Genomic DNA, 24,141 nt, shown 5'->3' with positions numbered 1-24,141 from the left:
GCTAGAGAAAAGAAAAGAAAATCATAAGGAAGAGAAAATATGTTTACAGTACTATACAGTGTTTACCAAAAAAAAAAAAAAAAAGCTGCATTTAAGTGGACCCGTGCAGTTCAAACCCGTGTTTTATTAGCTTCCTTCTCTGTACGCAACGAATGTGTGTAATCAAAAGGAGCTTAAGCTACAAAATGATACACACCAACAGCACTCAAATGTTCTACTGTTTATCTGTGACTTAGTCTGAATTTAAAAAGAATCCGCTGTCTTTGAAAAAGGATTAAAGAAAACACTTTGCTGTAATCTAGGACAGAGTTGTCTGTCTATCTGTCTGTCTGTCTGTCTGTCTCTGTCTCTCTCTCTGAGGTGGTTAAGTCTTAATGTAAAGGAAGGTGATGTGCACATCTTCAAAGCCAACAGTCTGAAAGAAGTCATTCCTATCTGGTCAGTAGCATGGCAGGCTGACAGTCCACTGTGGGTACCCCTCGACATGAGGCACCATTTGTTTCGATTTCAGTGAAGTATATGAGATGGTACCACTTATATTAGATTGATGGGCAGAACAGAGAGAGGAAAATAGATTGAGAATTGGCCCAGTGACAAGGCAGACCACTCCAAACTGGTCTTGTTAGCTTCACAGCAGATCCTGATTGGCATACCAAGTCCTGGAAGGACCCACACTCTCCCCGTGTTCTGTACATCCTGTTTATGTGCTGTAAACAACAACGACAAAAAGTGTTGTTTTCTTTTTAAGGGGTTCTGGCAAATGATAGGGGCAGGGGTTTACAAATGTAATTGTTGATACGTTTTGCATTGTCTAACTCTAAGCTCGGTCTGAAATATCAAACAGAAGCATCAGTGACTCCAAACACTTTGAAAGAATTCCACAGAGACCCACATTTCCCTTCACACCCGCTCTGGTTGTGTTTTTGTTTTTTGGCTTAATACAGAGCAAACATACTGCGCCTTCAAAATCATAATAACACAAGAATTGAAGCTCCATATTGTTTAAAAGCAGTGCTGAGATATAAATTCTTCTCTTGATGGTCTTTGCTTATGGAAAGACGATGGGGAATTGTAAACAGCTGCAGGTACAATGGTACTAATGCATCCACTCCTTATACAGACCAGCCCTTGGTGCCCTGAAAAACACCCGATCTCACACTCTTTTTTCTATTAGTGTAAATCTTCTACAAAGTGAGACAATGACAAATTAGAGTACATTAAATCATACATGGTCTGTAATTTCTATCTCCCCCATTACAGGAAAGTTCTTTTATTCCTTTTGTAAAATCACCATCAGCAACACCACCACCCAGGGTGCACTCGGGCATCTATTCATGGCTTTAAGGATATTTTGTCCCCATGTCCCTCCAGCTGAAGGTGACAGGAGCTTTTAACTCGTCATTTTATTAAGGATTCCTGGTGTTCCCTCTGTCTCAGACATTCACAGCAAGTGAAAATGTTAGGTCTTGGCTCATGAACATTCTTTGGTTCTCAGGAAAGTCAGTCTAGAAATAGTGGCAACGACGAAGGCCAGGACACCCTGAAGCTCTGTGTTTATTCTGTTTCTCTGGGATGGCGGCAGCTGTGTGTCTCAGACACCATCTGCCGAAGGCAAATGCCTAGTTAAGTGTGCTATTCTCGATGTCTTCGCAGTCCACAGCCCTACCCACCTCTCCCCACTTTGCTATTCCCCATGCTGCTTGCTTCACTCTCCACAGGCCTGCAACACAATCACAACACGCTGGGTGGGTCCCCTTGGTGTGGAGCTGTGGCGTCCTAAAGGGTGCTCTCGCGTGGCACGCCTCCCCTGCCCCACGGGCTTACTCCAGAAGTGTTTAGAAGATAATCTCATCCCGTTGATAGAAGGTATATAAATATATAAGCACGTTATCTACGGTGTTTGAAAAGCCCCACAAACCTAAAAAGCATGTAGGTACCTGGACTCTTTGGGGATGAGAAGAAAGCTATGGGTCTTCAGCATTTGCGGAAGATTGAAACCAGACATGTTAAACCTCATTAATTATGGTCTCTACTAATTGGGAATCGGAGACAATTCTTTGAGCTGATATTTATCTTTGCATTATCTCTGGAAAGAAGAAGTTTGCTAAAGTAACTAAAGAATAGAAATAACATTGTAATGGTAATGTTTAAACTACTGAAGAGAAGATTTCTAAGAACTCTGAGGCCTTTATTTATACAGTAACGACAAATTATTTGTTGCCTAGTCACTAAAGCCACCTGTCTCCTTCCTGGCTTCCCCATTTCTGCACAGACACTATTCCTCCCAATTCAACTTGCTCATAGAAAAGCTAACCAGTCTCCCAAACCCATGAACTGACCCTTTGTCTGCCTCTCTCACCAACCACTCCCTTTTCTCTTTAAACCCAGGTCCTCATCAATAATGTTGCCTTAGCATTAGAACATCCCCCATTGGACTCCTCTTTCTTGCCACATCTCCAATGATTCAGCAATCTGCTGCCCACTTGGTCTTCTGAAATTTTCTGTAGGAATCCATGACTCTTATACCCGTGAACCTCAAGATCCTCAACTGTCGCTTTAATGTCTTTGCTTCCAGTACTGCATTTACCGGAGTACTAGAGTAATTGTAGGTCCACACTATCTAGCTGAGACCCCTGGGCTCTGACGTGTTTGGGACTCATACTTTCTCTTATTTTAGAATGATAATATGATGCCTGAGACATATTTTACATAACACTCCAGTGGGCCTTCATAGTCAAGCACGTTGATATTTCTGTAGCAAAATGTATGAATTTCACCCTTGGTAGTACATAAGGGCTATAAATCGCCTCCCATTAGGTTTTGACACCAAGTAACTTATTTAAAAAATTGCAGTTGGTGGAGCTTTTTGGATTTCAGAATTGTGGGAAAGGGACTGAGGAGCTGTAGTCAGAATACGATGGCCATTTATCACTATCCAGACTTGAAAGAAACGTTTTCTTGAAAAGTCTCTGTCCTGCAATCTTTTGTTCATTCAGATCGGTCTTCTCCACAGTTAGCCCAAATTATTGAGGCTGTCCTCACAAAACACGTACTTCGGGTTATGGGAACTTTGTGATTACAAGGTTGTCCTTGTCATTTTTAATTTTTCTAATTTGACTCCATTTCTAAAGCATTTTCAACTGGCTTATTTTTTTTTTTTTTTAAAGTTCCTTGTTAGTTGTCTGTTTTAGCAAAATGTATACTCATTTTGCTTGTCCCCTGCTTAAATAAAGTCTCTGGGAAGTATAGACTGATTCTCCCTCAGAATGGTAGATTTACATTTTAAAAATCCCAGTTATGCTGACTTCCCACCCAAAATAAAAGTTAACTTTTTAAGTGAGTTTATCTAATTTGTAATAGGTCTATCCAGCAAACCACACAAACCTCTTCTATACACAGTGAAACCTACACTGATATCACTCTTTGAGGTCGAGTTGTAACTTGACCAATAAAACCTTCTTAAAATACAGCCAAGCCAAACATTATTAGGGCAGCAATGCAGGGTTTGGATATACATCACGGGATGCTGGCTGTATGGGTCACAGCACTCTGACAGGCAGTTCCTAGGCAGTTATTTTGACATTAGAAAGTCACAATCCATCAACTTAACAGCAGGGTGATAATTTGGGGACCAGGGAGATGGCTATACAAAATGACACTGTGGGAAGCAAACAGTAGTTCAAATAGCTCCTGTTTGAGAATGAAGACATCAACTAAGCAAAATTTCTCTCCACCTCTAGAACCAGGTATAATGTAATGTGTTTTGGGGGTAGCGTGTTATCTATGGCGCTTGAAAAGCCCTGCAAACCTAAAAAGTATGTAAGTACCTGGACTCTTTGGAGATGAGAAGAAACAGATCTGCCATGACAAGACTAAAGAGTGACAAAGAGTTGCGTTTCCCCCCCAGTTTTGTCACAAACCACTTCCAGTGACCTGTGTGTGCTACCCCAAGCCAGTATTTCCTGAGATGCTTCTTGGCTCTTTCTGAATTGCAAAACACTCAGACTTCCAGCCATCTGTGACACCTGGCTCCTTGGGCGAGTGGGAGACACTTGGGCTTTATCGTTGCAGGGGTTCCTGGCCAATGACCCTGCTGTAAGCCCTTCCTGAACACTCGTGGCCTTGGTCTCCCATGCTCTCCTGGACAAATGAATGGGTGCAGAGGCCGTGGAGAGCTTCTGAAATTTTCTCAGTTGCTGGAACTAAAGTAACAACAGCAGGAAGCTTTCAGGCTGCTGCACTGGGGTTGGGGTGGGAGGTGGGAGGGTGAGGACTATGGGCTACCGTGCAGTGGTTCTCAAGTGTTCTCATCTCATAATAACTCTGAGAACACACAGACAAGCCCTGAGGGATGGCCATGCAATTGGGAAGGGGACAGAAAACACATCTTGCCTTCTACTCTGGAAAGGAGAGTAGATAATAAATTATGTATTGATGCTGAGATTGCAAAAAGGAACATCAGATGGATATATGCAGATACTCTGATTAAGAAGAGAGGCGGAGTCCGGGTGGCGAGATTGTCTTAATGAGCTGTGCTGCCTCCATGGAAACCAGAGTGGTCTTTGTGGCCACCCACACCCCACTAGGGTCACGACCTTCCCTGCTGGCGATTAGTTCTTGCCACTGCCCTCCTATATCTTCCTGGCAGTCTGCCCGAAATACTAACAGTGTGTAAAGCAAATTACTTTCAGGTTATACTTAGCTCTTTCAAAGAAAAAGAAATTTGCTGTATGAACGAAACATCAGCAGGTAAAGAACAACGAGCTCCTAAAGCAAAAATGAAGCACTCGATTACTGCCGACCCTTGATTTTAATAAACCTTTGTGGCTGTTTAAATTGAGTTTCTCCTTTAAAAAAGAAAAACTAGCTTCAGACGAATAACTTCAGCACATAAGCTGAGAGTATCTGAGAATTTACACATTTCAGAAAAGTAATTTTAAGCAACCAACAGTAGAAGCAAAGTCAATAATGTTTCCATACCTGGCGCTGATATTCTTCCGTGAAGCACAGAGTCACTGGGCAGCAGGTCTTTCGAATTAGAGGTGAATGGTGATTGTCTAAATGTATCTTCTGAAAAGAAAGGGCTGGGGTGGGGGAAAGCAGAGCAAAGTTTAGTAAATCAGTTACTTACATTACCCAGAGCATCCGGCCCCAAAGACACACAGACACAGACACACACATACACACACACACACACACACGCAGGATAAGGTACCTTTTTAAAAAAAAAAAATGGTGTTTAGAGAATCCAAGAAGATTGTGCTTAAAATGGAGGTGAAAATATATTACATCAGACAAGTGCTGTCTGTATATTCTGTCTGTTGGTTTTATATTTAAGGTGAATATATGAAACATCACCATCTTTGAAACATTGTTAAGCACAGTCAGGACAGCTGAGCAGTAAATTTTACTCTTGTACTATATGTTCACTAAGTGTGTTGTGCCCAGATGAAGACCAACTGCCCAGATCAGGATCAGAATCACGAAGGCCTATTTGAGGTTCTTCCCAGAGGAGTGAGAGATTCGCCCTGGTTCACGCACATTCTGTCACCTGGGCGCTTAGGACCAATAGCACGCATCAGAAGGACAGCAGGCAGGCCAGAGTCAGGGGCCAGTGCACTTTAAGAGATAACTCACCGGTCCCCACGGAAACCGAGACTGCATCCTAGAACCATCTTGTTTTGGAAGGAGTTAAGCCAGCTAACGGGACTCCTGAAAGGACCCTGGGGACCCATTATTTCCCATGAAACTGAGGCCCTGACTTGACTTATTCTCAGTTCCCCGAGTGGCTCAGCTAGAACTAGAAGCAGGGATGTCAGACATCCAGCCAGGGTTTTGCTCTGCAGCGAACACAAAGGATTTGGTTGCTTTTAACTAGAGTTTTCTAACCCAATTGTAGCATCCACCGTCCATTCCTCTAAAGTAAACTGTAAATAAGTAATGTGATCACATGTGTGAATACTGCAGTTATCAGTACAGTCCAACCTGGAGAACGACAGCCCAATTTATTTACAACAGAGGAAATTTATTTATTTATTTTTATTTATTTTTTTTTCACTATATGAAATTTATTGTCAAATTGGTTTCCATACAACACCCAGTGCTCATCCCAAACGGTGCCCTCCTCAATACGCATCACCCACCCTCTCCTCCCTCCCACCCCCCATCAACCCTCAGTTTGTTCTCAGTTTTTAAGAGTCTCTTATGCTTTGGCTCTCTCCCACTCTAACCTCTTTTTTTTTTCCTTCCCCTCCCCCATGGGTTTCTGTTAAGTTTCTCAGGATCCACATAAGAGTGAAAACATATGGTATCTGTCTTTCTCTACAACAGAGGAAATTTAATGGAGGAAGTGGGTACACAGGTGGTGAAGGTCCATAGGGGCAGTAATGCAGCCCGACACAGGCTGGTGCCTCCCTGAGAATGGAGGAACAAAAGAAGGAGGTAGACGGAGCCCAAAGTCGGGGGCCATCTGGTAGGGTCTGCACCTGGTAGGGAGATGCAGCTCCCGCAGGAGACGGAAAGGGAGTGGTCTTCCCTAAGCCCCTCCCCCTTCTCCCACCAGGGCGTCGGATTGGTGGAACCTTCCCACAAGCCAAGGAGAGTCGGCCTGCAGGGATCAATCAGGTCCCCTTCTGCAAACCAGGGGGAAGCCTGGGAGGCTCAATCGGCTCGGCCTCCGACTTCGGCTCAGGCCATGATGTCACAGTTTACGGTTCAAGCCCCACGTTGGGCTCTGTGCTGATAGCTCAAAGCCTGGAGTACACTTCGGATTCTGTCTCCTTCCTTCTGCCTCTCCCCAGCTCGTGCTCTGTCTCCACCTCCCTCTCGAAAATAATAAACATTAAAAAAAAAAAAAATTTAAAACACCCCTGCAAATCAGGGGAAGGAAAAGATGTGAGGGCACATGAGACTAGGACTGCCATGACTAGTGCTGCTTTTCTAAACATGCCTCAAGGCTATGGTTACTGTCATTAAATAGTAAAAGGAAATATTAAGATAAAGACGGAAGACATACTTCTTGTAAGTACAAGAAGTAAAACGTATATTAGTTCACAATATTTGATATGACTGTCAGGCCAGATTTAATGCAACTTTGTATGGCATGCTTTTTAGTTATATCTTAAACATAAAACAATTTAAAGGGGCTTAAAGAGTGAACCCGCTACAGGCTAGTAGGTGATGGGAAAAGGGGAAACGTTGTTTTATGCCAAACAGCTCATAACCTGCAAGTGATACAGAATACTTGAAAGGATAAGGCGATGCAGTAAGGTGGCCAACAGCACGTGCTCAAAGGTACGCAGCTCTGAGTTCAAATCCCAGCCTCACCACTTAGGCTGTGTGACCTTACACGTATTACCGAGCTTCTCCGAGCCTCCGTTTCTTGCCTATAAAGTGGGGTGATCACAGCATCCACACCTCACAGAGAAGCTGTCAGGACTGAATAAGATGGTCTGGAGAATATGTTTCCGTAGTGCCTGGTAAACACTAAGTGCTCAATAAATGTGAGTTATTTTTCATTTGCATCTTTGCCTAACTCCAATAGGAGCATAAATGAGCCAACCTACAAGTTGACAGAAAGCGTAGAGTTTTCTTGTATAAAATGAACGAAGAAAAAGTCACTGTGATTTTGAAGACTCTTTGACTTCTGGGTGACTAGGTTAATTTCCAACTCTTCTGTGAAGGACGCGGTTAACAATCAAAGGGCTTTTAAGGACAGAGACACCTTGGAGGATTGTTGGTCAAACCCAGAGTGTTAAGATTTCTCCACTCCCACCTGGGTAGTGCTGGAGCTTCCATACAAAGGTGGCAGTGCTATTCTTCTGTCTGAGCGGACAGTTCACAGGGGAGACACCAGGAGCTGGTCACCAGGCACAGGCTTAAAGGTCAGGCAATGGGTCTGCATATTACTGTGACTCTGGAGGTAGCAATTCCCTTAAAATCTGAGAGTTCGGAGAAACCCACAAACTGTTTGGTCTGAAATGTGGAGACTTCCCTCTGAGGACATCAAGAATCTCCAAAAGGGCTCCCTAATGGGTATCTCAAAATGTCACCCTTCTTGCCACAGAGACATGGTGGGTACTTCCCCCATTCCCTCGATCTGCCAGCAGCTGTCTAGTGAGTGCCTACAACGTGCCAGGCCTTGGGAACATCATGGTCAGCAAAACCAGCCATGACTCCAAATCTCAGGGAGTGCAAAGACCTGTGTGGGTACATGAAAGGGAACTGTAACAGAGTCTAACGCTGTGGAAGGGAGGGTACAGTGTTACGGGGAGGGGGGGGAGGGTGTGGGGGCTAGCCTGGCTAACTGAGTCGAGACCTGAAGAGAGGGTAGGGTTGTGAGAAAATGGGGAAAGTGTCCCCTGTACAGAGAACACAGCCCATCTACAGAGCTGCTGGAAGGCGCATCGAGGAGGGACATGAGGCTAAAGCCTGGGGAAGGAAGGCACACTGCATGTAGGGATCCTGACTTTGTCCTAACAGCAGTGGGAAGTCCTGCTGTGTTTTAACAAAGCAGTGGGGCTTGCAGAAGACAAGACAGGTGGCCAGAGTAGCGGTCCACATGAGACATCGTGACACCGGTGGCCAATGTGGCAAACCACAATGACACGTGCAGACCGAATAATGGTTTAAGAGATAGGGCAGGTAAAGACTATAGGTACATTTATTTTTTTAAGTTTATTTATTTATTTATTTATTTAGAGAGAGAGAGAGAGGTGTGCACACGAGCACAGGATGGGCAGATAGACAGGGAGAGAGAGAGAATCCCAAGTTCGATGTGGGGCTCAAACTCATGAACCACGAGATGATGACCCGCACTAAAAAACTAAGAGTCGGATGCTTAACCTACTGAGCCACCCAGGCACCCCAAGGTACGTTTAAAACCAACCCTCAGGTTTCCAGGTGAACCAGGACGAGGCTGCCACGGTATGTGCCAGGAACAGGCTCCTGGATTTTGCTAAATACTGGAAATGGGCTACCTCTGCATCGCAGATCTCCACTGATGTGAGGAGTGAAGCCCAGTTATCACCAAGCCACTCAGAAGAAATTGAGTTGAAAGGGAGACAATCACCGAGGCAAACAACATTCCAAATAATTTTCTACCCTGGATGCAGCTTTATCCTGCATAGCACAGAAGAGGTTTCTTCTCAGGGAGAAGGAGTCATGCTGCATACTAAAAAGGCAACAAAGGACAAGCAATGTTACGGGGCAAGGACTCAATGAAGAACCCTTCACAAGCCAAGGCAGCATGAGCCTAATGTGAGGTCTTCTCTAGAAAGAGACGATATTAGGTTAACAGGGCATCAGTCTCAGGACAAACGTGCAGCTGCAGTGCTCTGCATTGGGAGGCGTCCCCCGGAAGCGGGGAGCGCGGTGGTTTAGCACACCGTTTGCAACAATCTGAGTCTCCAGTCCGTGCTGGCCATTTAATAGTTAAGTGACTTCCGGTCAACAGACTCTCTAGCCTCAGTTTCATCACTGGAAAAAGGTTTCAAAATACCTTCTTTGTAAGGGTGCTGCAAGGGTTAAGTAAGGTATTTCATGTTAATGTTCTTAGTACACAGTACATGCTCAAAAAAAGTAGCAACCGATGCATACATCGCTACTCACTGTTCTAAAGTACTTTGTGTATATTAACTTCAGGTTAGTCCTCACAAGGGCCATACTGGGTGGCTACCGTTATTATTATCCATAAGGAATGCAGAGACTGGGGCACAGAGAAAGGAAGTGATTGTCCGTGCCCGTGGGCTGAGCTCAGATTTGAATACAGGCAGGCTGGCATCCCAGTCTGCACTCTTACCCACTAAGCTACACTGCCTTCCTCCTGTGATCCCTTAACATCCAGGCAGCTCAGGGGCGGTACAGAACCGCAGATCCTCCTTGGAACAAACAGAGCAAAAGGAAGGGATACAGGAAGGAGGGCCGAAGGGGGGCTGGGAGCAGCCATTTCAGTATGCAGGATCCCAGGTAACTGAAGGAAGACTTTTTCACCTGAGAAACACAGCACGTGAAAATGATTTAGTCTTTACCTCCCTCTAGAAGTTAAGATATGCCCCAATTTCCTAAAACTTCTGCAACCCAGAGGCCTGTCAATTTGCAATCCTAATTATTCACCCCCCCCCCATCTGCACCCACTGGTTTTGAGGGCAAGCTCATCTCTGTGATTAAGCCTAAGTGAAGAGGGAAGAGTAACGAGGCCATCAGGTGTTCACAAGCCTCTATTTCAGCACAGATCTGAAGCTCATGGTGGCACTATGGTTACACAGACATTTGTATATTAATCTTCCAGCCACCTAGATTGGCAGCTATGTTTCAGGAAGAGGAGCAGGAAAAACCAAACTTGGAGGATGCCTTCCATAGCATGTGCTTGATTAACGGGGTTACATCTCCAATGACATTAGCCATCTTCAACTCTGCCCATGATCTGAGGACAGAAGACACTGCACCTGCACCTTCGCACCAAGCAATGTCCTTTTCAGAATGTCGAGATGGTATTCCTTAAGCTCCTTTTCTTCTCCCGTGCCTCATGCATTTGTAAGGTGAGAAGCACATCCACTCTCGGCAGAGGCCCAGCTTTGCGGTGGACAGGGCCGGCCCTGCGTTCACGCCACAGTGATGGCCACTGGTGGGAGAAGGTGGTGGACAGGGGAGTGCCAGGACGTGCCTGACACAGGATGAGCTGGGTCTGCATCTCCCCAGGGAGGAGAGAAGCAAATGAAATACGGACTTGCCGATGTGCTCGACTTGAGCACATTCGTACCATCCTTCAACTAGTCACTTAGCCGGTTCCCAGTTCTTCCAGAAAAGCAGCCGGCTTGTGACTGCTGCATGGCTCTCACTTCCTGACTCCCCAGCTGCCCGAATTTTAGTCATTTCACTATGAAAAAGCCTCCCCATCAGAAAGTGAGCTAAAGAGGTGGAAAAAGGGAAACACTGTCAACAAAGTGATTTATTTCTGGTTAATATTTTTGGTGAAAAGCTGGTAATGGAGGAGGCTGAAACTAACAGCTAATAGGAGAGGAGATCATCACCTGTCCTCATATAATGAAATCCCCACCTGCCACAGCACATCTCCTCTGGCCCTGGACAAAGTCTACCTGGAGGCCTTCGTTATTGCGGAAAAATGTTCAGAAGCAGCATCTGGAAGCTGTTGGTGTAAACTCCCCGTTACTTTTCGTGCCTTTTGCTACTTAGAAAAAACAAAACGTTTACCTATTCAAGTTTCTGTTGTGGGTAAAAGTGAAATGAACATCTAATGTGTCTTTTTACTTTTCGCTGGTAGAAAATCTAAGGTCTAAATTACGAAGGGGCACTGCTGTCACCGTGACTGGACAAATCCAGGCATCAGACGGCATGGCCTGTAGGGTCAACAGCGCGGGGCTGAGGAAGGAAAGATTTACAATAAATAATAAAACAGTTCATAAAAGATTATGGCCGTAAATAGTGATACATTTTGCTAAGTGCGGATTGTGGCACAAACATTTCCACCTTTAACATCTGAGTGTGCCAGCAGGGAGCTGTGCCTCATGCAGAACAGAAGGCCGGTCTACTTACAAACCACCCCTCCCTGGGCACCAGCATTGAAACCAAAACGTTACAGGAATTCTCGTGTTGATGACAACAGCAGAATAAAGCAAAGAGGAAGAGAAAAAGAAGGTGGACCCAGCATAGAAGAGAATGTTGGAAGAAGTACTTTTTTTTTTTTTTTCAACGTTTATTTATTTTTGGGACAGAGAGAGACAGAGCATGAACGGGGGAGGGGCAGAGAGAGAGGGAGACACAGAATCGGAAACAGGCTCCAGGCTCTGAGCCATCAGCCCCGAGCCTGATGCGGGGCTCGAACTCACGGATCGCGAGATCGTGACCTGGCTGAAGTCGGACGCTTAACCGACTGCGCCACCCAGGCGCCCCTCGAAGAAGTACTTTTAAATAATGACACAATTGGTGGGAATGCAAACTGGTGCAGCTGTTCTGGAAAACAGTGTGGAGGTTCCTCAAAAAATTAAAAATAGACCTATCCTACGACCCAGCAATAGCACTGCTAGGAATTTACCCAAGGGATACAAGAGTGCTGATGCATAGGGGCACGTGGACCCCAATGTTTACAGCAACACTTTCAATAATAGCCAAATTATGGAAAGAGCCCAAATGTCTATCAATGGATGAATGAATGGATAAAGAAGATGTGATTTATATATACAATGGAAGACTACTTAGCAATGAGAAAGAATGAAATCCTGCCATTTGCAACAACATGGATGGAACTGGAGGGTATTATGCTGAGTGAAATAAGTCAGTCAGAGAAAGACAGATATCATATGTTTTCACTCATATGTGGATCTTGAGAAACTTAACAGAAGACCATGGGGGAAGGGAAGGGGAAAAAACAGTTTCAGAGAGGGAGGCAAACCATAAAACCCTCTTAAATACAGGGAACAAACTGAGGATTGATGGGAGGGATGCGGGGGAGAGGGGAAAATGGGTGATGGGCATTGAGGAGGGCACCTGTTGGGATGAGCACTGGGTGTTGTATGTAAGTGATTAATCATGGGAATCTACTCTGAAGCCAAGAGCACGCTGTATATACACTATATGTTAGCTAACTTGACAATAAATTATATTAAAAAAATAAAAATTAAAAAAATAATAAATAATGACACAATTATTTTAAAGGAGCAACAGAGAAGAAATTTTTTTTTTCCTTCTCAAGGACAATAATAACTCTTAGGATTGAACTTGGGAATGGCAAACAGAAAAGAAAGATTAAACAAAGAAGAGAGACTTTGATCCGTAATGAGTTTTTACTCAGAACCAGTAAAGATCTGTATACTTCAGGGTAGAAGGAAATTCTATGAAGGTAAGAGTTTCAGACAAATCATCCCGAAGTGACATTCTGACTTCCTTTGCACATTTGCAAATTTTTCTTTAATGAATAAAAAATTAAAAAAAAAAAGATGGTGTATTTTCAAGTAAAAGCACTTGATTATCTATTCAGCTATGTATCATACTGCCTAACAGGGCTTCAGGAATTTTTCCAAGAGCTGCATAAAATATGTCCTAAAGATTCCGGGTTAATTTTTGTTTTGTTTTGTTTTATTTTAAGGAAATCTTAAGAATAGATGATCTGACTCAGATATTTCTGAGAAATTATAATATATTGCAAAAGGAGTGGAAAAGTTCTGTGGTGGTCAACGTTTTCTCTCTGTGGCTGCTACCTGCTCCCCAGCAGACCCCAGCCCCTCGGCCATCTCATCAGAAGGCCCTGTGTACGGGGCTTGCCTCAATCTCTGCTCAGCCCCGTTATTAATTCAAGTCCGTAAAATCCTAGTTTTCTGTTCTAATACAGCATGCTTTTTTTAAAGGGCTGAAATTCCATATATTTACCTAAAACCATTGTACTGATATTTTTAAAACTCTGACCTCTGAATCACTTAGACCTTGGGACACACCCTCAGGGTGACACGCTGTATTAACATCTTGAAGTGCACAGGAAGCAGTGGTTGAGAAAATCTTCCATGCCTTAAGAAAAAGTAGGTAACAGAACAGTGATTCCGAGAATAAACCTTGCTGTAGTTCAAGGACTCTCTGACCATGTGGCATATGAGACACGTGACAGATTGAAATGGATACAGGTAACGTCCGCATGGAGTCTCCACGCAGACATAATGACACTAAGGGAAAGGACGACAAGTCGGAAATGTTTTCTTGCAACAAAACCTGGACAGGGCTGACCAAGTCCAGGACTTGCCAAAGGACTGACAGAATACAGTCCTTGCCAAAGGGCAAAGAGGGCTGTTTTTGTTAAGCTTTTCCAACACATCAAATACAAAAGATGGGCTTATTCGAAGATAAGGAATAGGGGAACTATTTGGGTTGGTTATAACTAAATCTTCTCAACATTTCCCCAAGTACCTTAAGGTCACGAGAAACTTTCTGAGAAGCTGGAGTCGCTTGCATGAAAATATGCTCACGACCGAACAACAAAACATCACCACGCTTTATTTTTGATATCTCATTTTTTTTTTAATTTTTTTTTTAACGTTTATTTATTTTTGAGACAGAGAGAGACAGAGCATGAACGGGGGAGGGGCAGAGAGAGAGGGAGACACAGAATCCGAAACGGGCTCCAGACTCTGAGCCATCAGCACAGAGCCCGACGCGGGCTCGAACTCACGGACCGCGAGATCATGACCTGAGCTGAAGTCGGCCGCTTAACCGACTGAGCCACCCAGGTGCCCCAGATATCTCATTTTTTATAAAAGGTCAAGTAACATTATTTCATTTCCAACTTAATTTTCATGATTAACGTGTGAATTTGTAGGAAGTGTTTCTTTTTATCTCAAATATTACTGGCCTTGATTACTTTCTTTGTCAATAGTTTATAATAGAATAATAGATACTTAAAATATTTTTATATACTTACATATCTATGTGTTTTGTAACATTTATAAATGATTGCATTGGAAATATGTTAAATACTCAGTTCCACAGATCCTTGTAAAAGAATTTTTAGCACTTTATAAAAACGCTGGCAAGGTCATTTTGCTAAGGTATAGCAATCACTATATGTCATGTTGGACTGTATGTGCTCCTCCCAAACTTCCAGCTTCGGCCCTCAGTTTCTCTTTGGATGAGTGATTAGCTATTTCTTCTGAAACGGGCCCAGATATTTTAGGTATACCAGTCGGTGCCAATTTTCCTATGAACATTCTAGCAGTCAGTTAAAAAGATAATCATCTATAATGAATGAAAACAGCTTCAATGGTGTTCATGAACACTGTCCTTCTCTTTGCAACACCAGAGAAATAAGGATGCCCTATTCTTGAATGATTTTATGTATGTACTTACTTATTTTAATAAAAGAATTTGAACATAGGGATGGAGAAGAGTGCCCAAGAGTAAAAATGATTGCAAGCCTTAGACCTGAAGACAACTCTGACCATCTGAAACAGCAAGTTCCCCATTCAAGCTTGGGAGGGGACACAACAGAGAAGACCACTGATGACCCCAGTGGGCAGGCCTGGAAACCCAGTCATCGATCACATTGGGTGCACACATTTTCTAAGAAAGGATTGCAGTGAATAAAGCGTGAATTAATTGCTACCCATCGGCAGGCATCAGCCAGGACATTTGTCTACAAACTGAGGCTTGCATTGCAGACTCAGTGGGTTTCTAAAGGGGGCTTGTGGGCAGATGAGAACCAAGGTCATTATACTGCTCATATAAGCCCCAGATTTTCATCTTTAATTTTCAGAGTTGACAAGAAAGCTAAAATGTCCTCCTTCTCCTCCTGGCCCACTGACATGACTGCATACTCAGCTGGCACCAATCAAATAGAACTTTCTCAGCAATTAAAAAACAATCAAATGTGTTGTTAATTCTGTATGGTGTACAATGATATTGTCGAAAATATCCTTATCTTTTCAGAGATCTATATTAAAGACTCTGCAACTGAATGTTATGATGTCTGGGATGTGATTTTAAAGTATAGGATTTTTTTGGGGTGCCTGGGTGGCTCAGTCGGTTAAGCGTCCGACATCGGCTCAGGTCATGATCTTATGGTCCGTGAGTTTGAGCCCCGCATCGGGCTCTGTGCTGACGGCTCAGAGCCTGGAGCCTGCTTCAGATTCTGTGTCTCCCTCTCTCTCTGACCCTCCCCCATTCATGCTCTGTCTCTCTCTGTCTCAAAAATAAATAAACATTGAAAAAAAATTAAAAAAAATTAAAAAAAATAAAGTATAGGGTTTTTTAAAGTATATGTGATCTTAAAGTATAGAAAAGGGTTGTGAAGTAAAGTGTGACAAATGTTTTTTCAGTGGGTGATAGGAATATGGTGGTTTATTTCATTATCCTTCTGTTCTGTTTTGAAATTTTTCATAATAAAAAAATCAATAACAACCAAACAAAAATTCCAACCCAAACCACCAAACAGGATAATAAATGACAATAAGAGAAAATATACAAAAGAACGAATACAAATGCCTCTCCATGAAGAAAATGCTTGACATCATTAAGAATCAATCAATACAAAGATTTTAACTATAAAATATAATTTTTAACCTCCCAACTGTTAAAAAAAAATTAATGATAAAGCAGAAGACCTTTAAAATATTCTCTCTCTCTCTCTCTCTCTCTCTCTCTCTCATTAGCTTCTGGTAGAATTGTAGATTCAACTTTTTGGAAAGTCAATTAGACAATTCATGCAAAAGCCTGAAAACTGAGTGCTTTTTTGAGTCAATTTATCCCCAGATTGTTTATATTAGCAACAACTTGGGAAAACAAAACAAAACCAAACCCTTGATATCTAATAACAGGGGGCTGATGAAATAAATTATGACACATGCAAACACTGAATAATACGTAAACATTAAAAGAATAATATTGAGTTATGTTTACTGACACAGAAAGAAGTTCTTAATATACTTCTGGGTGAAAAGAGAAACCTGCAAAACTGTATATATAGTAAGATCCAATTTTTATAGGAAAAGTATGTGTATATAAATGGATGTAAACTTCAGCCAGGAGAAGAACGACCAACTTAGCAGTGGCTGTCTCTAAGTAGCAGGATTGATTATAAAGATTGTTTTTTTCTTCTTTATGCTCTCCAATATTCTCTAGAAATAAGTTATTTTAAAAATATTTTTTAATGTTTATTCACTTTTGAGAGAGAGAGAGAGAGAGAGAGAGAGCAAGTGGGGGAGGGGCAGAGAGAGAGGGAGACACAGAATCCGAAGCAGGCTCCAGGCTCTGAGATGTCAGCACAGAGCCTGACACGGACCTCGAACACACAAACCATGAGATCATGACCTGAGCTGAAGTTGGACGCTCAACTGACTAAGCCACCCAGGTACCCCTGATTGAAGGCAGTTTTAAGACATAGGCAGGGACAACTGTATGTAAATTATGATTCCACCAGTATCCGTCAACTCCAGCTGGAGAAGGGCCAAAAGCTATGGCATAGAGAGGCTGTTGAAAATACAGAAGAAAAACAGAGCATCTTACAAAGAAGTAGATATTGGCGATGTTTTTATTTTCTTCTTGCAAAAGCACAAATGCCTTCTATTTAGGGTTGTCTCAGAGGCAGGCCAATCTGTACAACCTAACACCACGTTTTCAGGAACAATTCCTGCTGGTGCTGTGAGCATTCATCCACTCTGGAGCCAGGAAACTTCTCAGGACGAGAAGCACAATGCCAGGCCTTGTGGAGGGCCGCTGTGGCGGGGAGGCCAGACCCCGGGAGCCAGAGCCAACCGCAGGCCAAGGAAATGAACCTGCATATCCGGATCTGCAAAATGTCAGCTTGCGAGGGACCTGGATCTCCCACAGGAACCTGACTCTGAGCATCAACAAGGACAAGGGGCTTTCTGCTGAGGTGAGCGGAGACTAGATGAACGCAGTCTTCCCTGCAGTGATGCAAGACTCTGTCCTGTGGATGCTGTAGGTAACGCCAGTGCGATATGGATGCTTCCTGGCCTGTTGCATCATCCAAGAGGGCTTCTCACCCCCAAACTAGAGGTCAACCCTTGCGTACCTGATATATTCCTAGTAAAAACTGTGGAGACACACTCAAGAGAAAATCCCAGAAAAGAACAACGGGATTGAACTAGCACCTGAGTCGCATATACCTTTTGGTCATGTCACCCCTGCTTAATTTGTCAAAGGTGGCTAAGAGAGAAAGCTAGATGTCTACTTACAGAGAGTTACAAATGTATGCTTCATCCCTGGCTATTCTGAGTTATACAAACAACAACGAACACTGTTGCAAGGCAGGAGAAATAAAGATGGCAGACTCGTGGGAAATGAGGAAAAGGCACAGCCCTCTTTAGATCCTCAAAAGGAGATTTAAACCTGTCTCTTCAGAGTAACACGATACCAAACGGTTCTGGCAGTGTATTGTTTCAACTATAACAGTTCAATATAGATATCACAGATGGAAAGAAAAATGGCAGAGGCGATGCTTACAGGACAATGGAGTGTAGGAATAGATAAAAGTACTAAGAAAGGTTTGGTCAAATAAGGAAAAAGTCCAAGTGGCAGCAACAATTTCAGGCCATTGAGATTATATATATATCCTACTATTCTCAGGAATGAGTTTTAATTTCTCTGAAAAATAAAAACTCAAATGTAAGTTGAAAAGGATGTATTACCAGTGAAAAGACACTTAGGTCAACAGTTGTGTCAGAGCAGCTGCAGACAGTGGTGCAGGTTGTGCACTGCACAAAGGCACCACACACCTCCACAGATACCAGAGATTTATGTATTTATTGTGACAATATTCCAGCAGATGGCAGTATCTTCAGGAAGGGTGTCTTAAAATTTGCAGTGGCACCATATGGCCCACCAAGAGCCTTGACTTCACCAAAAAAAGCAGTGAATATCTTAACTGAAGGGACTCCATGAAATTAGTAGCAATTTCCATTTTTTTTAGAAATGGAATCTCAATGCATTTAATTTTAAAGTCCTAAAATTCAATGGGTAATGAGACTATGTGGAGAGCTACTCAACAATCACCAATTTCATTTGCTCTCTTTCTTGTTTTTTTTTTTTTTCTTAATCGTTTTTGTCTAATCTGGTATTCTTTGTGAGTAATCTTTTACTTTTTAAGGTAATAGAGCATTATTCTCTTTTGCCTTCCAAAAAATGAAAAGAGGAAACTATATAAATTGAGGCAGCACGTCATGCTTTTCTAAATGTGTGCAATTTCTATTACTGAATCATAAATATTTAAGGACATGCATTCAAACCATCACACAGGAAAATTCTATATTGGATACCTCCAAGTGCATATGTCTTTTAGTAAGCACTGTAAGAGCCATTATCTAAATCATAACAAATAGCCCACATTTCAAGTTCTGAAAATTGGGCAAATTAAATGTTGGTTGGCACAGCAGGATATGAGTCTACCTTTCTCTGATTTTCCCACTTCTGCTTTTTGTCTTATAGTGGAGAAAAGGACAATTCGGGCAAATGCTTCCTTGCTTTTGGAATAAAGCAAACCAGGTGTGAGAAGTTTTTCTTAAGGCCTGCAATCTTATATCCCCGAGGACACTGAATTATTAATGGGTAAAAGGGAGAACAAATAACCAAGAGAGGGTTCTTGGCAGCCATTGTTTGACGTTCCTGATGTTACACAACATTGAGCATATCCAATTCACCTGCCAGGAGCTATCTGATTCTTACTCTAGGGTTCCATTTTCCTATTTCGATCTTATCCAGCATCTGGCTGGGTGATGGTCCATGTCAGAAGATGTAGATCTTCTTTTTATTCCATTAAACTTTGGGATCTGGTTATGATATCATGCCTCATATATTTTCATCAACAAATGATACATATTAGCTGGTTATCTATTCCCTGCAGAATCTAGGCTTGTGCTAGGAAAGGAAACAGAAAAATCAGGATTTTATTAGTCTCTTAAGTGTTCAGTCCTTCTGTTCTCCTGGGTCTGGCCGGACTATCTCCTCATCTCATTCATCAGGTAGAATGGCATTAAGAACGCTCAGTCCACACACTATCTCAAAGGAGACACACAGCCTTCTTTACCCTTAGATTGAATTTGCTGGACTCTGAGGTTAAACAGGCAAAAAGAACTGCTGTTTTAGCATTTACAGCGAAGTTCCAACTAAAGGACTGATTCGGTGAAGGGGCCCCTAGGAGGGCACAAACAAGGGTGGAAAGGTTAAGGCCAAGGCGTTGGTGAGTGGGACCACATGATCCAATCATTCCAGCTGTTAAGTAGATTGATTTCTTTGCCTGGCCACATGGCACTTTGGTAGATTGTTTTTTACTTTGGGGAAGATGATATTATTTAAGTAGCTGAGTCTCAGTTCTTGGGATGAAAAAAAAAAAAAAAGGCATTTTCAAACAAGTCCTTAAAATGATGTCTGGGATTTGCTTGAAAATAATTTAGGGGGATGGAGAACAAAAGGAGGGGCCCTGTCAACATAGGTCATGAGATGATAACTGTTCAAACTGAGTGATGGGCACATTCCCTACTTTTGTATATGTTTGACATTTTCCATTGAAAGAGTTTTTTAAAAAAATGAGGTAGAAAGCCAATGATTCAGAAACTTGCTAGTTATTAGTTTCAACCTTTAGTTTCACCTAAACCTGGTTTCAAAAAATTGCTAACAAGGAATGCTAACATCGTTTTCTCTCTCCATATCTGCCCATCTTATAATAGAGGTATTAACAAACAGCAGAATTGCCAATGGAAAGGATCTGACGAGGAGGGAGGTGTAACTGTCAGCGCCATGGAGGACAGTGGGCTGCACATGCATCCACAAGCTTCATGCCCAGGCATGGAAATCGGCACCTTGGTAAGCACATGTTGGAATGCTGAGTTACAATGTTTCTTTCTAGGCTGCTGCACTTTTTCTTAGTTCCTGCAGTTGGAATGAGAGTCAAGACCAAAAATGACAAACAACTGTGCACAGAGTTACGGATTTGTACAGGACAGGGAAAGAATCAGCTTCTCTCTTCAGTACTGCACATCTGCCCTCGGCCCCCTGGATATCCAGACCTTAGGGGCAGGAGGAGATCTCATGGAGTGGAGGGGGCTCAGGCACCCCTGGCATTTGGAAGAATTGATCTCAGTTAAACTATCTTCAATGTACCTAGCAACCCTCAAACATGGCAGATTCTGATCTTGACTGCAATCAGGAGCCATCGTTCTGGACAGTGAGCTTCTTCTGGAAAATATAGAAGATCCCACTAAGTACTACCTAAATATCTGGGGATAAGGACATTTTGAGGCTTGATATCAATCTTTTTTGAAAAGTATCGCAAATCATACCTTAAAACAAAACTCCCATGATCTGACCTTGTGCATGCAAAATAAGAGCTCCTTCTAAAACAGGAATCAAAAAAGAAGAGAGGTAGTTGGCATTTCCCCCCCATCCCTGTTATCAGTTAACTGAAGTTAAAGAGGATTTCTTGGCACAAAGCCACTTGATTCTGTTCCGCCTGAAGTAATGAGGTGAGAAGGTAAGAAAGAGATCTATTTGAGGAGAGGCTAATTGAACAAGTTCCTACTCAAAGGAAAAATAAAAACACACCAAGGATTCTATAGAAGAATAAACCAAGAATTCTGTAACACTGGTTTCTGAACACTATACCATGTCAGGGGCTCACAGCAAGCCCCCTACTTTGCTTTGGGCAAAAGATCTCATTTGGATTTCTTCTTACTCATAATCTCCCAGCAAGAGAAGAATTTAAGGATTGCTTCATTTTTGCCAAATGACTAAAAAATTTTTTTCTTCTATCCTATAATTATGCTCTAGCTCCAGCCAAGGAAATGTAGACTATGAGACGCATTTCACTCATTTGGGACTGGTTCAAACCTCCTTTTACTCTTCCCAGAGAACACCTGAAAAGCATAAAATAACATGGCTTCGCAGCACACCTTTCTGTTGTATAAATACTAGGTTATCCTAAAGATGCACCAGAAAACCACCACAGGGGGTGCTGTTGGGTCCTGCCCACAGCTCCTTTCCTGCATTACCGCACTCATCCGCAAGCGGCTGGCGGTGCTGGTTGCTAACAGCGAGCGAGAGAACTGCCTTCGCCATTGGAGCCCCTGCAGCTAGGAGGCTACTCAACCCTGGCTGGAGGTGACCTGAAGCTAGTGAATAGTATGGCGAGGAGCGGTGGTCCAAAGAGTCGGCCCCCTTGCCGCCAGGCAGGCTTTACCCTGTGGTGCAATTCATGCTCCAGAATTCTCTGTGGGATCGAGCTGAAGCTGGAATCCGGTGAAAACCGCGTCCTTGCTCCACAACCTCCCCTTCCCTCTCCTGCCCCTTCACGGCCCAGCATGGTCGTCTGAGCGCACTCCCTCAATAAAACCCGTTCCCAGATCCCTATCTCTGGCTCTGCTTCTAGGAAACCTAGATTCATGACACTTCAAGACACCTAGGACTGCAAATTAAAATTAACATTTATTATTTTTCGTCTGCTGTCTTTCAGTATCTCCCAAGCGGGACAATTTCACGTGTTTACACCCATGGACACAAGACTTATTAAATGGTCTTCAGAATACATGCAGAAGGTCCACTGGAATCTGCAGCGGCTTACATTTCCTGTTTGAGCAACTAACTTAATAGACAAATAGCCCTCCCAGCCCCCAGACCCATTTCCCAAAACAATGCGCAGACAAGATCGCGAGCCCCGTTTTCCACCCGCGTACTTATACAGAGAGACAAGGCCAGCACCACTGTTCTGGTCTGTAACGGCAGGTTTCCCTTCCCTAATGCGCCGTGAACTTTGTGCGAGGCCAGCTTGCTCTGTTTTAATTACTGTTTGATATTTGATATTTCTAAATTCCAATTCATAGAATTAAAAAAACAACAACAACAACTCGGGTTAAGGTTCAAATGAGCACCGTTCATGTGCCTGATGAGACAGTTCATACCGCCTCAAAAAGAAAAGCATATTTATCTTTCATTGCAAGAATTAAAAAGACAAAACCGGTCAACTGTTCCCATTAGGAAGAATTTGCTAAGTTTGCTCAGGAAAGCAAAGTTCCTTCATTTAAAGCCTTCTTGGTAGCTGACACCTCCTAGTCTCTGTTCCTATTTCATTCGGTAAAGCCTGCATGTTGGGCTAACTCAGAAGCTGGGGGGGTGGCCTGGGGTGGGGGTGGGGAATGGTCCTTCAAAGCTAGAGGTTGCATCCCACCCCCCGCCCAGGGTTTCCTTTTTCCGCAGGGGTGGGGTGTGCACTTGTTGGAGCTTGCGCAGAACCGTTCAGGTCTGGATGGCCTTCCAGGCCGGGGAGGAGCACCGCCACTGGCTGGACCCCTACCTTTTCTATGGCAAACGGATGGGGAGGAGCAGCGCCACTGGCTGACCTCCTCAAACTGCCTTTGGCAAATGGAAAGCTTCCTTATGTTCAGCTGTTAGCAATAATGGCTTTCCTGCGGCCTTTTCAAGCATTTTCTTCTGCTTTAAATTTTTTTGCCCTCCTCACAATGCTGTGATATCCTTGGTGACAAATTATCAGTCCCCAGCTGCCGAGCTACTCAGGAGCACAGCTGCAGTAAAACCTTGGTCTACCGACTGAGCGGGGGAGGCCTTCCTGAGATACAGACCCGGCTCCCAATTACAGCTGCACGGCCGTTTAAACTCCCAAGTCAAGAAACTTCTGCAAAGAGGAGAATATTATCTACTTCACAAAACTACTGTGAGTAATAAGAAAGGAGAACATATGAAAAATTCTCCAGCCAAGCACCAGCTCTTAGATGTTTGATAAATATTAGTGGTCCTCCCCCTTGGTTACCTTCCTTTCTGTGTTGTTTCTGTCAAATTGTTAACACAAACTGGTGGCAAAGGGCATGACTCCTTTGAACCCCGTGGGAGAAAACAGCTTGGGGACCAATGTGCAACACGTGATTGGGGCCTGATGGCCCCACACAGAGGGCGCTCTGAGGGGACCCCTCCCGCAATAAAATGACCTACCTGGTGGTCGTCCGAATGGTGTTTTCTTTTGTGTGATTGTTCTCTTTGCTCACTTTTTCTGTAAGGAGAAAGAATGAAACATACACCTTTCAGGTCGTTCTTACTCAATTTGTATCTTCTAAGGCTTAAGCAGAAACTCCCTTAGCGTTTCTTTTTCCCTCCTGCGGTTTTCTTTTGTAAGTATGCAAACCCTCCCTGTCTTACTCACAAAGACAATCATGAAAAGCATATAGAGAGCCTCCGCAAAAATATTTTAGTAAAAACCAATCAAAGGGAAACAGTTACTAACAAATTTTAAGTGTGTTGTCAGATTTTAATGAGGCCTTAATAAGTACATATACACAGACAGAGATGTGCACAAAAACAGCTATTTCTACTGTATCTTTCCCCAGCCGAAAATTTCTGCTTTCCTCTGATTCAGCACGAAAACTGCAGTGGTTGCAAGTGTTCCGCTTCTGACTTTGATGACAACCTTTAAGCATTCCGTATTGTCAGGCCCCTTTGTGAGAGGGGATATAAAAACAGCCACAAGACCTCTGGGCTCTGCAGTCATCAAGCGCTTATTCTGATAAATGTCACGAGGGACAAAAAATATCATTAGCCAAGCAGAGGTACACCCTCCCTTACTCTGTCTTGAGGTCTGTATCTACCAGCTGTCAGAAATTATTTAATTAGCTTTCAAGAACACAA

The 24,141-nt window shown here is 43.1% G+C and overlaps 1 protein-coding gene across 11 annotated transcripts in view; it reads right to left on the bottom strand.

Annotated features, from left to right (window-relative positions):
- Window positions 1–24,141, bottom strand: part of ZNF827 (zinc finger protein 827) — a 176,062-nt gene that overhangs the window by 57,715 nt on the left and 94,206 nt on the right. For all 11 annotated transcript variants that reach the window (XR_006709489.1, XR_006709490.1, XR_006709491.1 and 8 more), the window contains exons 7-8: window positions 23,452–23,509; window positions 4,981–5,084 (exon numbers count right to left, since the gene is read on the bottom strand). Coding sequence is in view for 8 of the 11 variants with exons in the window: in XM_045466484.1 (XP_045322440.1) it covers window positions 4,981–5,084; window positions 23,452–23,509 (162 nt within the window). In the remaining 3 variants the exon portion in view is untranslated. The remainder of the gene's footprint in view (window positions 1–4,980; window positions 5,085–23,451; window positions 23,510–24,141) is intronic.

Source organism: Leopardus geoffroyi, chromosome B1, assembly GCF_018350155.1.
Source record: "Leopardus geoffroyi isolate Oge1 chromosome B1, O.geoffroyi_Oge1_pat1.0, whole genome shotgun sequence".
NCBI classification, from domain to species: Eukaryota; Metazoa; Chordata; class Mammalia; order Carnivora; family Felidae; genus Leopardus; species Leopardus geoffroyi.
This window is presented reverse-complemented; position numbering and strand designations above follow the sequence as displayed.